A 15,654-nucleotide genomic window follows, 5' to 3' on the forward strand; every position below is an offset into this window, starting at 1 on the left:
TTGCATAATGATTCTTCTTAGTTGAGCTTTGCATTTTCATGTCTAGTCAAAAATAAAAATGAATTAACTATAATTTCTACATTTGATATTATTTAAGGTAAGATGAGAATAGATCCTACATTTATATGATGCTGTAAAGCTACAAGATGTAGTTTTTGTAGTGACACTTAATTTGATGAAAAATTTTATAATCCCTAAAATGTAGATTTTTCATAGAATTTAAACTGGGATTCATAAAAACAAAAACTGTCTATATTTGTGTAATACTATTGTTCCTGTTTAATAATTAACAAATTATTAAATTACAATGTTATTTAACTGGCATTAAAATTTCAGAAATATTAGAATGTTGGTAAAATAAAATTAGTTACGAGAAATAGATGATTTAGAAAATGAAAACCATTTCCGGAAGAAGATACCATAATCAATATTGGCCCTAGCACTGTTTGACCTCAGTTATAGAGGATGGATAAAAAAGTGGGAAAGTGAGAAAAGAACACCCATTTCACGCAGTATATGCACACAAACCTGTTCAAAATTTTCTTAGAAAGAAAATGTTTTAGGACAATGATAAGAAAAAATTTAGTAAATTAATAGTAGAGATTGATCAAAAATTTCAAATAAGAGAAAGAGGGAAGTGGTCCATGAAATCCTAGACTATCATACAAATACATTTAAATTATACTAAACTAAGTCAACTGAGCAGAAGTGAGATTAACAAAATTGTGGTAAATAATGGAGAAAAGAAAATGTCTGCAAATCCTTTAAAAGGTGTGAGTATAAGTCCCATGTGCCCTTTAAGAACGGGAATCATTCATAAAAATAGTTTCTCCTGTCTTTTATGTAAGTGATGATTATGGAGACACAATTAGAAAGTAAATGATGCACAACTTATGGAGATAGTGACAGGAAAATCCCCACCCCAGTGCTCTTGTGGCTGTGACCTTAGTCATCAGAACAGACCACGTTTCCACTGCGTGAGGGCTGAGCTGAGTGATGGCTTTAGTAAGCTTGAGCTTTAGATGGCAATGGATCTGGAACAGGTGCAAACGTTTGGGAACTATTAAGGCACTATTAAATCTGGTTAAGTGTCAGAGTTATACTTAGACCTTAACACACTTAAAGTTGCTGATCATTCCTGCTCTATAAGCCTTGAAAACTCTTAGTCACTTTTTTGGGCAAAAAAGACGTATTTTTCTCTAAATGGAAGGTATTGTTTACCTTCTTCAAATTGACGCCAGGAATTTTCTATAGACATAAAATTATTGTTGCAATCAGTGCATCCTGTTCCCCAGAAACCTAAGAAAGGAGACAGAGGTGTATAATTTTGCACTCCTCACAGAAGACATTAAGACCCATACTGCCATTGCCAAAGAAAGCACAACATGCTACCACTGCAAAAACTTTTCAATGTCCTAAGTAGAAGGTGCCATTAGGTGTGTAAACAGGAGTCAAGAGCTAAGTACGCTATTAACCCTCTTACAAGCAGGAGAGTGAAGAGTGTGTCACTTGGCATATTTGTTCAAAGAGAATGTTTCAGGTGGGGCTTCGACAGAGAAGGTAGAGCAGAGATGACAGGAAACCCTGGGACAAAAGGTTGAGATGACTCTATGTCTCAGGATCCCTCAGAAAACATTACTGCTTCATATTTTTTTCTTAATGGTCAGTTTTGACCCTAGGAGGAGAAAAAGAATTGTATGTACATACCATATTGTTATACTCCAAACATTCCACTTCCTAAAAATATGACTGGCTACCAAAAAGAAGGTCCACTTACCAAATACCATTTCTTGCTGGAGCAGCAGCTGCCACGGTCACAGTCTGAGCACCTGTGCGAAAGGGGGCATCTCATGCCTGAGATAAAGGTTTGGGACACCATGACATCATCTCCTTGCCGGGAAGTAATTATCATTTCATTTGTAAGTACAGTGACAATGCTTGCATGGGGATTTGAGATGATCTCGGAAAAACACGTGTCAAGTGTTCAAATTACTGAAAGTTATTAGTAGCTATTAGTTGTGATCACTGAGAGAACGAAGAGCTAGAGACAGAGACAGATAGAAAAAGACGGAGATAGAGACAGAGAGAGAGAAAGACAGAGATGGAGAGGAGCGGGGAGGAGAGGAAGTTGGAGAGAGAAACAAGCATGTGAGATGCCTGGGGAAGACCAGGTGGAAACGTAACATCAGACAAGGAAGCTGAGATCTGAGAAGTGAGACAAGGAAGTTGAGACTGAGGCTGGTTGTGTTTCTTGCCAGCCTTAAAGCTTGCATCCTAAATATTATCATCTTGGAATTCTGAGAGCTTTGCACAAAAAGGCAGCCTGGAAGGAAGCATCACATAGGAATCAATTGCTCCAGTGTTAAAAATGAACTTGGAGGAAGTGGAGAAACCTTTATTCACTGTTTCCATGGGCACAGCTTACGTGTCTAACATGTGCCCCATATAATTCTTCAGGTACGAAATGTGTCATAGAAAAAGAAAGGAAGATTTGCAAAGAACCTACTTGTATTGAGTAAATATTAGAGTCAGGATTTATGGACATTAGATGACAGCAAAATATAAATATATATTTTAAGACGATAAGTGAATTGTGAGGGAAAAAAAATATCTGATGATCTCTCCTCAGCAAAAAGCAATTCTGTCAGCCGATTGCCTGTGACCTGGACCTGCAACTCTTCCCTGAGTCTTCAGGCTGCCGGCCTGTCCTGCAGATTTTGGATCACCAGCCCCCACTACCCTGTGAGCCAATTCCTACATAGATAAATAGACAGATACATACATAATCACCATTCTGGACTGCATGGGATTAATTCTTCTCTATATTTATGGAGTTTAATTTAGGTATGCATTTGCAAAAAAAAAAAAAAAAAAAAAAACGCTGTCTCTTTCTGACCTTTATGTAGCGGGCTAGCCTTGCATGGCTTCTGTAATATTCTTCTTCCATTTACTCACCGTAATGTCAGAAGATTACAGATGTGTTTTTCAGTTTTACAGCTGTCATTTAATATGAGTGCCACTCCTATCACTGCTCTTGTGAACATATCCTCACGCATACGTGCACGTTTTCCTCTAGGGTATGTACTGCATGATTATAGCCAGGTATCTTTTTGTTTTAACTAGATACTTCCACTAAACTCACCAAATTGATTGAAGTAATTTGTACTGAATTTTTTTTTTTTTTTTTTGAGACAGAGTCTCACTTTGTTGCCCGGGCTAGAGTGAGTGCCATGGCGTCAGCCTAGCTCACAGCAACCTCAAATTCCTGGGCTTAAGCGATCCTACTGCCTCAGCCTCCCCAGTAGCTGGGACTACAGGCATGCGCCACCATGCCCGGCTAATTTTTTAGTTGTCCAGATAATTTCTTTCTATTTTTAGTAGAGACGGGGTCTCGCTCAGGCTGGTCTCGAACTCCTGACCTCGAGGGATCCACCTGCCTCGGCCTCCCAGAGGGCTAGGATTACAGGTGTGAGCCACCGCGCCCGGCCCTAATGTACTGAATTTTTAAGTGAGCGCTGTTATCTCTTGCACTCAATATCGCCATTTTTGTCTTTTGGTTATCATGTGAATATTTGAGGATTATAGTGTCATAATTTCATTGTAGCTGTGCCCTAACACTGAAGCAGAAATACCATTACTTCTACAATGAAGGAAATAAGAGGGTATATGTCGGACCTATAAGTGAGATGTGCTGCAGATGGTTCAGGCTCATGTATGAATACAATTCCGTTCATTGCTTCCCAAATGTGCATTTGGTTATGTCTCATTGGTACCTTGAATTTGGCCATGAAAAAATATTTACACTACAGAATTTGGCAAATGCCACAAATCAGAGGATTTAAAAAGTACCGTTTTCAGAATCAACATACCACTGGGTTATCACTTTAAAAGTCAGTGTGATGATTTCAGGTGATGACTATATGAATAGCATCTGATAAAGAGTGAAGGGCTTGTAGGATCTAGACAGGGTATTAGGGCATCCTTTTGGATTTATCTTTTCCTGCTTGGAAGTTGACACTCTCTCACAGTTTCAGTTATTGAAACAAGTTTGGAACTCTGAACTGAAGAGATAGAGACTCGATGAAGAGCATCAGGGAATGAGGCCAGTAGAAATAAAGGGAACTGTGTGACGTGACAGTGGACCAGAGCATGAAGGTGCACAGAGTGACGGACCCGAAGCTGCCATGTGGGACACAGCTGCATGTCTGGGGTGGGAGGAGGAGGGATCCAGCAAGGAAAGTTAATGTTTGCAGAGAGGAAAAGCATCGCAGTTCAATGGTCCTGTTCAGAAACACTCCATGCAGTGTCCCTGCACTCGGACAGTGATTCCTCCCTCTGCAAATGACCAGCAGACAGTCCGGACAGCACATGCCCTAGATTCTCTTCCAGAACCTCCTGGGATCATCATATTTACTTCCAAGGATCGACCACTCTGGATGGTGCGTTGTTGTCTCTGGAATTTACCTCCCAGCTGCATCCTGGGGGCTTCTCTGGCTGTGCCAATCCTGAAACAGCAGAATCCCGAGGGCCACCAGGATCAAGACAGCCATGCCCATGCGGATGAGATTTTCCACTGTGTAATCCTGGGGGTGTGGGGCTGGGGATTGTGGACAAAGAGATCAGAGAGGTCAGAGCAGATCAAAGTCACACAGGATCCCTGGAGGTTCCCCCAGGACACTGTCCTCCCCTGGAAAGGGCCTGACCCGTGTGCCCAGCCCATGACTGAGAGGGTCTCCTCACTCACCACTCATGGGGTCTGAGTTGTTTTGTGAGGCGCTGATGGTCTCACCTGCTCCTGAGAATGAAAACAGAGGGGAAGGGGCAGGAGATGAGGAGACCCGAGCCCAGCCTCTCCCCTGCACCCTGCATTCTATGTTCCTTCATGTCTCATGATGTGACTTTTATGTTGTTATTGTTATCAACATGATGTTGTTGCCATTATTTTTTTAAATTTCAGGATATTGTGGGGGTACAAATATTTAGGTTACATATATTGCTTTTGCCCCACCCGAGTCAGAGCTACAAGTGTGTCCATCCCCCGGACAGTGCTCACTGCATGTGCATATATGGTAGTAACATTCACTGGGTGTCGGGCAGGTGGGAGGGTGGAGGATGGGATGGGTATATTCACACCTCATAATGTGACTTGTACGCAGTTTCTTAGTAAACCCATTCTCTGCTGTAGCAGGGTTCCCTCGAGTCTCATTAATTATTTCCTTCCTGTGTTCTTTGAATTCAACTTCGCTTCTGAGTCATTTTGGGAGAGAGTTTTGAGGAACACTAAGAGCTCAGGACCAGCAAAGAAAATGGTCCCCCCAGTATAGAAATAACTGAGCCCTTGTGTGCTCTCTGTTCATTCTGGAATACAGGACCACATGTGCTAATTACTCCAGAAAGGAGCATTTTCACTTATCAACATCTGAAGAACCAGGCTCCATGGATGTTGGGTTGGTGCTCAGGGTGAACATCAGGGCTGCCTCCCCTTCACCCCACCTCAGCCAGGTCACCTGGGGTCTCATCACCCCTTTAATCTTATGTTGATTAATTCTTCATATAGTTGGGAACAACTGGAATGTGATTCATACACATGCACTCACGCACACACATATACAAATGGATATTTTCTAAGTGGTGGTGATATCAGAGGCTCATCAAACAGTATTTCTGCTTTTATGAAGAATTAATCCAGGTGGGAAGACCAATAACAATCATGTAAAAACAGAACACATCAAAAATATTGAGGATGTGGATGAATATGAATGTATATACATGTAGATATACACACATATATTCATATGTCATTTATAGAATCATACATAAATATGTATGTAGCAAAACCTTCAATATTTACTTATGTAGTTACCTACTTATTAATATTTTAAGTACGGAAAACTGGCATGCAATTTAGAAATAAAGAAGTGAAATTTCTATTTTCTTGTAGTTTATATAAATTTTATCAGTAAATTAGAGATCAGTTGAAAATCTCATGCAAGAGAGGAATTCTACATTAAGTTAATGTGAAACAAAATGAATATAGTCAAACCAACAGCTTTCTCGTATGTACATAACTCTTACTTGGAAAATATAAGGGAATCCAAGACCTCTCTTATAAATCATTAAAGAATTTGAACAATTCTTTATATTGGAACAATTGCACACAATTCTTATGAATGAAATTTCAAAAACATTTCTTAATTTTATTAATACACCTCCACTTTTAATGTTAGGATAGGAAGACTTGATATTATGAGAAATTATTTTCCAAAGCAAATGCACAAAATAAATCAAGTCCCAATCAAAATGGGAATGTACTTATTTCTAAATCATAAATCCATATCACTTAAAATTATAAATTCATATATTCAATTATTTCTTTAAGTTTCAGATAAACAGGGAACAATATTAGATGAGTGTGTAAAGAAAATGCAGAGTAGAAATGAGTTACACACAGGATGTGCTGTGCAATGATTCCCTAACTTGGCCCAGTGGGCAGGTACTGGTCCCTCCTTAGTCTCAGGTGTGCACTGAGCTCAGAGGCCACCAGGGGAGCACAGGTGTGCCCAGCGGTACCCACAGCCTGGGGAGCCTCTCTCTGAAGGAGCATGTCTGGTGTGGGCTCCACCCTCACCACATTCAGCTCCCATCAGGGACCAAGCAGCCTCCTGTTTTGTCCTCGGAGGGCCAGGGACCCCACATGTGTGGGTGACGGGCTCCATCCTCAGGGTCTCTTGGAAATGAGAGATAAGAGCTGTTAAGGGCCGGGCGCGGTGGCTCACGCCTGTAACCCTAGCACTCTGGGAGGCTGAGGCGGGTGGATCGCTCAAGGTCAGGAGTTCGAGACCAGCCTGAGCAAGAGCGAGACCCCCGTCTCTACTGAAAATAGAAAGAAATTGTCTGGTCAACTAAAAAATATATATAGAAAAAATTAGCCGGGCATGGTGGCGCATGCCTGTAGTCCCAGCTACTCAGGAGGCTGAGGCAGGAGGATCGCTTGAGCCCAGGAGTTTGAGGTTGCTGTGAGCTAGGCTGACCCCGCAGCTCTCACTCTAGCCCGGGCAACAAAGCAAAAAAAAAAAAAAAAGAGCTGTTAAGGGCACGTCCTCCTGTCCTCTCTCCAACTCGCCAGCCTGTCCTCCCCCTCCCCCTGCCACTGCATCTTCCCTGTCTCCAAGTCAGGCCTGGACACCAAACCCTGCAGACCCAGCCCGTTCTCCTCCTTCTGCTCACTGCACATCGTCCTAGACACGTGAGGGGCCTGGGCGTCACGAAGAGCTGCGTGGGTGTGGATTTAGTAAACATACGAGAGATGTCATGTGGTACGTAAGAGAGGGGAGATTCTGAACCAGTGGGGTTTGATAAATCTTTGCTGTTTGCATGATATTGGAGCTTCCTCTTACTAAGATGAAATTCCAACACTAATGAACAGAAACCACACGCACCTGCCCCCGTCTGCCTTGGCTTTTTAATCCTGACACGTCTCAGTTACTGGGGGAAGCAGGACAGGCCCAGAGAGGGCTGGAGACGGGAGCAGGTCTAGGATGAGCCACATCCCAGATGCCCAGGGGATCAGAAAGGAAGGGTCTTTGGAGGTCACTCCCGGACAACTCCCCCTTATTCAGAGGGGAACGCAGGGCAGGAGGGGGAAAAGGCTGTCTCAGAAGTTCCTCCTCCCAAGGAGAGGCTGAGCCAACACAGACCCCACCTCCCTCCCAGGGTCCCTCCCACTGGACTCCTAGACTAATCACCTGCTTTGCTCCCTCCCCTGGTCCTGGCTCCCTGGTGAGTCAAGACAGCTCCTGGGTGTCCTGCTCAGGGAGTGGGGCAGACCCGGCCCCTCCACCCATCAGCTCTAGTCCCTCCTTCCTGCCTGGACCTCGGACACCTCCCTCCCCTCTGAACACCACAGAGGTCACACCTGCCCCATCCCCAGAGCCCCAGAGCCCCTAGACCCCACCCTTAATGTCCACCCTGCTCCCTGGTCCTCCTCTGGGGAGCAGACCCCTCCCCTCAATATTGGGAATAGGATTCAGATGAGTCTGGAAGATTCTCTGGGATCAGGGTAACTGATTCCATCACTCACTGGGTCAGGACCTGGGGGGGGAGGGGCTGGGACACCCGGAGGTTCTGATTCTGAGAAGGAGCCATCAGAAGGGGGCTCCACCCTCAGTCTCCACCCTCAGTCTCATCATGTTTCCTCTGAGCTTCACCCACGTCTCATTCCACCCTCCCTTCCCTGCACCCTGACTGAGACTTCAGGGGTCAGTTCCCAGGGGTGGGAGGTCCTGTCTATTTCCACCTCTCATGGCAGGACCCTCCCCCAGGGCCCATCCCCTTCTCCCCCCTCATTTCTTGTTGTCCAAGATCTCTCCTGGGGCCAGGGCCCTGAGCTGACCCTTTGAGCTCAGACAGGACAGGGTCAGGGGTCCTTACCTGAGACCATGAGCTCCAGGGGGTCACTGGGCAGTGACAACAGGTAGGGGGAGATGCTGAGTGAGCCGTAGCACCTGTAGGTCCCCCCGTGGGCTGAGGTCACAGGACTGATGGAGAATTCAGCCTGGAACTGCCCAGCTCTGGACTTTGATCTGAGACGCAGGGGGGGATTGGCTGCCCCTTCTTTGGTCAGTAAGAAAATGTCCATTGGGCTTTGTGACTGACACAGCAGCATCACGTCCTGTCCTGAGGCCACTGTGGGGCCTGGCTGCACCAAAAGGGAGGGTCTGTCAGGGAGCTGTCCTAGGGAGAGGAAGGAGGGGTGGGGGGTCGTCTGAGCTGAGACCTCTCCAGGGCCTCTCTCTGAGGACCCTCAGTGTCTCTGACTTTCTCTGTGATCTCTGAGTCTCTCCCTCCCTGCCCACCCCTGTCTCTCTCTGCCCCTCTCCCTCCCTGAGACCCCCACCCCTCATCAAGGCCATCACCCCTTGGGGCTCCCTAGGCAGGGTCTGTGCAGAGTCTGGGTCCCTGACTGCCCCCCTGGGCTCCTCACCTGCGATCAGGATGTCCAGGGGGTCGCTGGGGGCTGACCACAAGGAGGAGAGGTTGTGTCCACCGTAGCATCTGTACCGGCCCCCGTGGGAGCCGCTCACAGGGCCCAGGTGTAAGTCAGCCTGGGACAGCCCAGCCTGGGGCTGCCGGCCAGGGCGCTGGGGGAGGAAATGTCCCCCCTCCTGGGACAGAGCAAATCTGTCATAGCCGACATCCGAGCGACACTGGAGGATCAGGTATTGTCCAGGGGCCAGAATAGGGCCCTGTGGCGTGAGCAGGGAGGGCTTCCTAGACACACCTGGAGGGAAGGACACGCCATGGGCTGCAGGGGCTGGTTCCTCCCAACACCTCCCGTGTCCTGTCCTGGCCCTGCAGGTCCCACTGTCTCTCACACTCTGGGTCTGTGGCCCCAGAAGCCCTTGTTCCCTCATCCCGACTCCCCAACTTTGGTGCACCTGGAAACAAGGCTCATAGTGACATTTTTGGGGTCTCAAAAAAATGAACAGATTAGGATAAAACCTCCTCACCTTGGATGAGGAGCTCCAGGGGGTCACTAGGGCCCACCCACACCTGGGGGGTGTTCCTGTAATAGCCATAGCATCTGAACGTCCACCTGTGGCTGGGGGTAACGGGGCCCACAGGGAACAGGGCCTGTGACTCCCCATAGGAGTTTTGGTGTGAGTCCTCCAGCCGGTAGAGCTTTTGTTCTCCTTCCTTAGTCAGAATGAACTTGCCAAATTTTGTCTCTGCTCCACACTGGAGGGTCACATTCCCTCCTGACATCACCACAGGGCTGGGCAAGCCAGAGAGGGTGGGTTTGCCGTAGGGTGCTAGGAGAGAAGGAGGCAGCCGTGTTCAATGGGGCTCACACCTCCCACATCACCCCCAGGGCTGGGCTGGGACAGGGAGACACCCCTGAGAGCAGTGCCTGGGGCTGGGATCCCCAAGTGTCCCCTCACCTGTCACCACCAGCTCCAGGGTGTCACTGGGCTCTGACCATCCAGCAAGACTGTGATAGTAACAGTGATATCGCCCTGCATAGTGCCCTGTCATGGATGGGATATAGAACTTGGCCTTGTTCCCAGGCTTCAGTGGTGTCAGTCTTTCCACTGATCTTCCCTCTTTCTGCAGATGGTACTCTTGGGCATCCAGGGTCCCCTGACACCAGATGGTAGCAGGGCTCCCCCAGGTGATCACAGAGTCTGGCTCAGCCCAGAGGGTGGGTTTGGGGAGGGTCCCTGGAAGGAAATCAGAGACTGGGTCCAAGACATCCCACCCCTTGGATCCCAGCTCTCAGCCCAGGACCCTCCAGACATCCCCATCAGTCAGCTCAGAACTGCTGTTCCCCATCCCCAGCTGCCCAGGGCTGACCCCTTGTCCCCAGTGAGGAGGAACCTGGGACAGATGGGGACAGACTCACCTGCCTGCACATGGTTCCTGGGGCCCAGACTCAGCTCTGGAAGAGAGTTCCCTGTGAGAGATTTGTTCCCTGAAGGCTGAGCACGTCCTGTCCTCCCCGGGAGCCTCCTGAGCTCCTGGGGTCTCCTGCTAGAGCAGGGCCTGGCTGTGGGATGGGGTCCCTCCCAGACCAGGGTCTCCCCTCTCACTCTTGACATCTCACTGAGGAGGAGCAGGGCCATGAGGGTGGGGGTCATGGCGTCTCCTCCCACTGGCCCCAGCTGTGCCGACGGATAAGACCAGGGTGTCTGCAGGACAGACAGACACATAGGGTGTGGCCACTTGGAGGCTGGGTCCTTCCCGTCACTGGTTGTCACATCACCAGCCCCACAGGAAGGGGAAATTTCTAAGAGCCTGGCTTTGGTTTCCCCAGGGGTGCGGTGCGCAGTAGGCTCTCTGGAGATATTTGAGACAGAAGTGGGGTCTCCCCTGATCCATGGCCGCTGTTTTCCTGGTCTTAACTCCCTCCTGACCAAGTATCAACACATATTTATTAAGTTTTGCAATGTGCCTGACCATGGAAATGCATCAATGACCAAATTTGTTGAAACCCTGAGTTTACAGAACTCAGATTATCATAAAGGAGTTACCCAGTGTGGTAGCTCCATATTGCTGCTCTAAGAAATTTCTACAAGCTTAGATTCTTAAGACAACACCGATTTGTTATCTTACAGTTCTGGCTGTCAGAGGTCCACAGGGCGTCTCCCTGGGCTGTCATCAGTTGTCATCAGGGCTGTGTTCCTTCTGGAGGCTCCAGGGAGAGTCTGTTCTCTTACCTCCTCCAGCGTCTGCAGGCTGCCTGCACTCCCTCACTCTCATCCCCTTCCATCCTCAAAGCCAGCAGTGATGTTATTCCAGCCTCTGCTTCCATCTTGTCTTCTCTGATGTCACCCTCCTGCCTCCCTCTTTCATGTATGAGGCCCCTTGGGATCACATTGGACCCACCCAGATAATCCAAGATGATCTCCCCACCCCAAGATCCTTAACTTAATCACATCCGCAAAGTCCCTCTTGCCACGTAAGGTACCATATTCACAGGTTCTGAAGATCAGGACGTGGACACCTGTGGGAGGTCATTACTCTGCCTACCACATGCCTTCACAAACTCCTTTGGCCAAATCTTGCATAAACCACTTCTGTTTGATGACGGAGAGCAGCTGGGCCTGGCCAGTTGCAAGTTTGGTTGGTCAGTCCACACCCAGATCATGATGGGCAGCTCATGTCACATGACCTGCCCACTCAAGGCCAAGTGTTCAGTCCCTACTGCAGCCCAGTAGCAAGCTAGAAGCTGTGTCACAAATTGAGAACCATCTCTGCAGAAATGGCACAGTGTGGCTTCAGAATCTTAAACTGCTGTGTTGTAAATTCATCTACGGCTTCCTGCCAAAGGCTCTGTATAGGAACCTCATCTGCTTCAGTGCTTTGAACACCGCTGCGTCTGCTGGGTCACAGGCTCAGGCTGTCTGCAGCCTGCACCTGTTGCAAAGATTCCTTTCATTCTGGGCCTCACTCAAAGCCAGCAGCCTTTCAAGATACTTAATAAATGGGTTGAGGTAGCATACCCAAGGAGGTATACGTTGTCTCCAAACTTAAGAAGAGGCCCATAGGCCTTGGACTTGTTTCTTATGAATAAGAGGTCAGATGGAGTGACGTGTCTTCACCTTAGGAGGACCTACCTCAGCATGCCTCAGGCAACTGGACTCCTAGACATTTTACTAAGGCAGCAAAACCTGAATTTAAGGATGATTTATTACCCATTCTCTGGAACACATGGTCTCACAAACTGTCTATAGTATTTGCTACTTCCTGTTGAACTGGTCCAATCAGTGCATCATCGATGTAAAGAATCCGTATGATGTTCTGTGCCTTGGAGAGGTGATCATGGTCCCTGCCGATCAGCTAACAGAGGGCTGCAGAGCCACTATAGCCCTGAAGTTGGTTAGTGGACATGCATTGCTGACTCTGAAAGCCTTTGCAATATACACATAGAAGAGAGACTTTTCCCAGATCAGTAGCTACACACAAGTGCCAGGGGACCTGTGGATTTTCTCTAGTAATGAAGCCTCAACAGGAAATTGAAGCTCCTTAGCTGAGATTGAAATTCCCATCTGATTTACAAGAATCCACTGCCATTTCTCCACAATCCATCTGTTTTCTGCACAGGTCAAATAGGGGAGTGGAACAAGCATGTGGAAGTCCTGATGGGGTCAACGATCCTTGCACTTTCTCCAGATATGTGGAATTACTTTGGTTTCACCATTCTGTTGGGGAGAAGCATTTCCAGTGCCGTCCACCTGGCCTTCCCTTCCATCGTATCTCTCATTCCATCAGTCAGAAAACCAGCACCAGTTGCTGGGGATGCCTTTACACCTTGAGCACTCCAGACCTAATGCAGTAACTGCAGGGTGTGTTCAGACACCCAAGCCATTAATCACCCGATCTCCATAACCCTCCACAGTGCCTGGCAGACTCCAGGGCCCACGGTGGTTCTGGGGTCTGTATAAGTGATAGGATATTTTACTAAATAGTAAAGTCAACAGTGAATGCTTTAGTGGGAAAATACCACAGGACACAGCACATTACTATACTACCAATAAAGAAGATTATGGTATCCAGGACTTTCAAAGACGTGGCTTATCCTATATTTGAAACCAATTTTGTGTTACCAACACATTCAATGTCTGTCTGTGTCTAAATAAATAATTGTTCCCATTGGGGAAGGATGTGTATTTCAGGATTTTTCATAAGGATTTCGTAGACAAACAGAAGAAGTTAAGCAAATAAAATGTCTGTTTAAATTATAAACCACATCTTTTTGATTGCTTAATCAAATCACCAGCACATCTCACACCGTGGTCCAGCATGTAAAACACAATAAATGGACATTCCCATAACAAATAAATACATTATTAATAATAAATGATCAATAATTGATTAATTGATCATCAGTTCTTAATTTAAGAATATTTATTAATCAATAGTAAATTAATAAAACTTCAGTGATGAGACTTCTTAAGGGGCATAGTATTAGTAGTAAAATAATTCATTATTAAGTACTTTGTCACCAATGTTCAATTTAAAAATATTTATTAATTAATAATAAATAGACAACATAGCTGCAAGAAGACTAATGGGGATACATTTCTAGTGGTAACATTGTTAATTCTTGACTAAGTTGTCATTGATGCTTAACTTAGAAATAGTTTTCATACATGATAAATTAATATACTAGTGAGGAGACTAATTAGGAAATGTTATAACAGTGAAATTGAAGGCTTGTTCTAAATGTACAAAATGATAATAATAAACACATGACTTACTTCCCTTCCACATGGAGTTTGGCAGAGCTGGGTGGTGAGTTTTGGAAGCAGGACCACTTCCCTGCCTGCCCCCCTGCATGGAGGGACGAGAGGAAAGAGCCCCGAGGTCGCACTGACGAGGAGGATGCTGTGGGTGGGTGTGCACCCACCACCCTCTGTCCGTTTTCAACATTGAAACTTTCACAGGACACAAAACGGCTATTTCGCAACATCTCAGCCTCTGCAGTAGTCCCAAATAAGGTGCCTGACTTCTTTTCAGGAAACAATTTCTGCCTGTCATAACCCTAGTTCTGTGTTTCAGACATTTCCTAGATGTGTCATCAAAGAAAGACAGTCCAGGCTGCGTTTAAGGCTGAAGGTCAGAGCGCAATGTTTTCTGCCCAAGGCGCGGCTTCTCACCACACTTCAGTGGTCTGTGTTCACCTCCGTATCTTCTGAGGCCATGGAATCCTGTTTGGATCAATCCTGTTTGAAGCAGGACTCTGAATGGGGATCTTCAGGGTGACTTTTCTTATAGCTGTTGGTCACAGCAGGTACTGATGTGTGGAGATGCCTGAGGGCAGATGGAGGAGAACGGACTCTGCAGAGGAAGAAACTGTGAGAGAATCCAGGGGAAGAGGTTTGTCCAGCGACACCTCGTGATTAGGTGCTGGTTATGCATTCGTGGGTGGAATACCACTCAGGTGACATTGTCCTCATCTGTTCCCTATTGGTGGTTTTTGCTTTGATAGCTTCATTAATTTGGCATCTGCCAGGTTTCTCCACAGTGAAGTTGTCATGCGTCCTTTGTAATGAATAACTGTTTTCTATGGAGATACTTTGAGACAATGTAAATATCATGTTCCTCATTCAATTTTCACTTAGGCATTTTAGCAGATGCTGACTGTTATGCGGTAGCAAAAGCTTTCTTTCTCATCTCCCAAATATATTCACTTATATAAAAATAGCATTATTTATAGTATCCTATTGCTTTTACTGTTTACTTTTTTAGATTTATAGATTTAGGAGTACAAGTGCAGTAACCTGTGCCTTTCCCTTCTTTCCGTGGGAGTGGTGAGCTGGCAGGCTGCATCTAGTCTGCCATTTCTTTTTTCCCTCCCGGAGGCTGTGTTTGATGATTGATGCTTTTGTGATATTTGTTCACATGATCTAAATTGGATAATTTCTTCATGATGTCCACTTATAATCTGTTGAACTCTGTAGGATCTGTAGTGATGTCCCTTGTTTAATTTCTGATACAAGTAATTTCCCTGGGATAGAATTTTCATCCTTCCTCTGTGGTCTTGTCTCCAAGCTTTAGGGAGCAATGAGTTTACTTAGTGCTCTGGGTTTGAAGGGAAAGCTGATCTGTCTTCATCTCATGGGTCTTTATTTTAAATATTCCTCCATCATTCCTTGCCCATGTAAACTGGCACATAACCTCCCTTGTCTGGGCCTCAGTTTCCTTGTTTGGAGCATAGAAACATGCTTTTTTTGGAGACAGAGTTTCACTCTGTCACCCTGGGTAGAGAGTGCAGTGGCATCATCACAGCTGACTGCAACCTCAAACTCCTAGGCTCAACTAATCCTCCTGTCTCAGCCTCCCGAATAGCTGGTTCTGCAGGTACATGCCAAGATGCCTGGCTAATTTTTCTCCCTTCAATAGAGATGGGGTCTTGCTCTTGCTCAGGCTGGTCTTGAACTCCTGAGCTCAAGCGATCCTCCCACCTTGGCCTCCCAGACTGCTAGGATTACAGGTGTGAGCCACTGCACCTTCCCTGGAGCATGTCATTATAAGCCACACTTCTCATGGTGGTTGTGGAGCCTGATGTGCCTGGGACATGGTGGGGCTCAGTCATAGTTAATTTCTAGACATGAAGGTTTTGGAACACGAAAGGATTCTGGTGTTAGATTC

General features: G+C 46.4%; 2 protein-coding genes across 2 annotated transcripts in view; both read right to left on the minus strand.

Moving 5' to 3' along the window:
* The window catches only part of LOC123624684 (leukocyte immunoglobulin-like receptor subfamily B member 3), a 28,557-nt gene extending 16,073 nt beyond the window's left edge, over window positions 1–12,484 (minus strand). The window contains 1 exon segment of the mRNA XM_045532756.1: window positions 11,113–12,484. Coding sequence (XP_045388712.1) covers window positions 11,113–11,158 — 46 coding nt within the window. The 5' untranslated portion in view covers window positions 11,159–12,484.
* On the minus strand, window positions 3,419–13,912 carry LOC123624664 (leukocyte immunoglobulin-like receptor subfamily A member 4). The gene is given in 9 exon segments (XM_045532725.1): window positions 3,419–4,487; window positions 4,490–4,597; window positions 4,745–4,795; window positions 8,431–8,733; window positions 8,984–9,280; window positions 9,510–9,812; window positions 9,942–10,220; window positions 10,403–10,438; window positions 13,761–13,912. Coding segments are annotated over 9 exon segments (1,533 nt in total). The 5' UTR covers window positions 13,840–13,912; the 3' UTR covers window positions 3,419–4,410.
* Between the last annotated feature and the right edge of the window lie 1,742 nt (window positions 13,913–15,654).

Source organism: Lemur catta, chromosome 19 (genome assembly GCF_020740605.2).
Source record: "Lemur catta isolate mLemCat1 chromosome 19, mLemCat1.pri, whole genome shotgun sequence".
Classification (NCBI taxonomy): Eukaryota; Metazoa; Chordata; class Mammalia; order Primates; family Lemuridae; genus Lemur; species Lemur catta.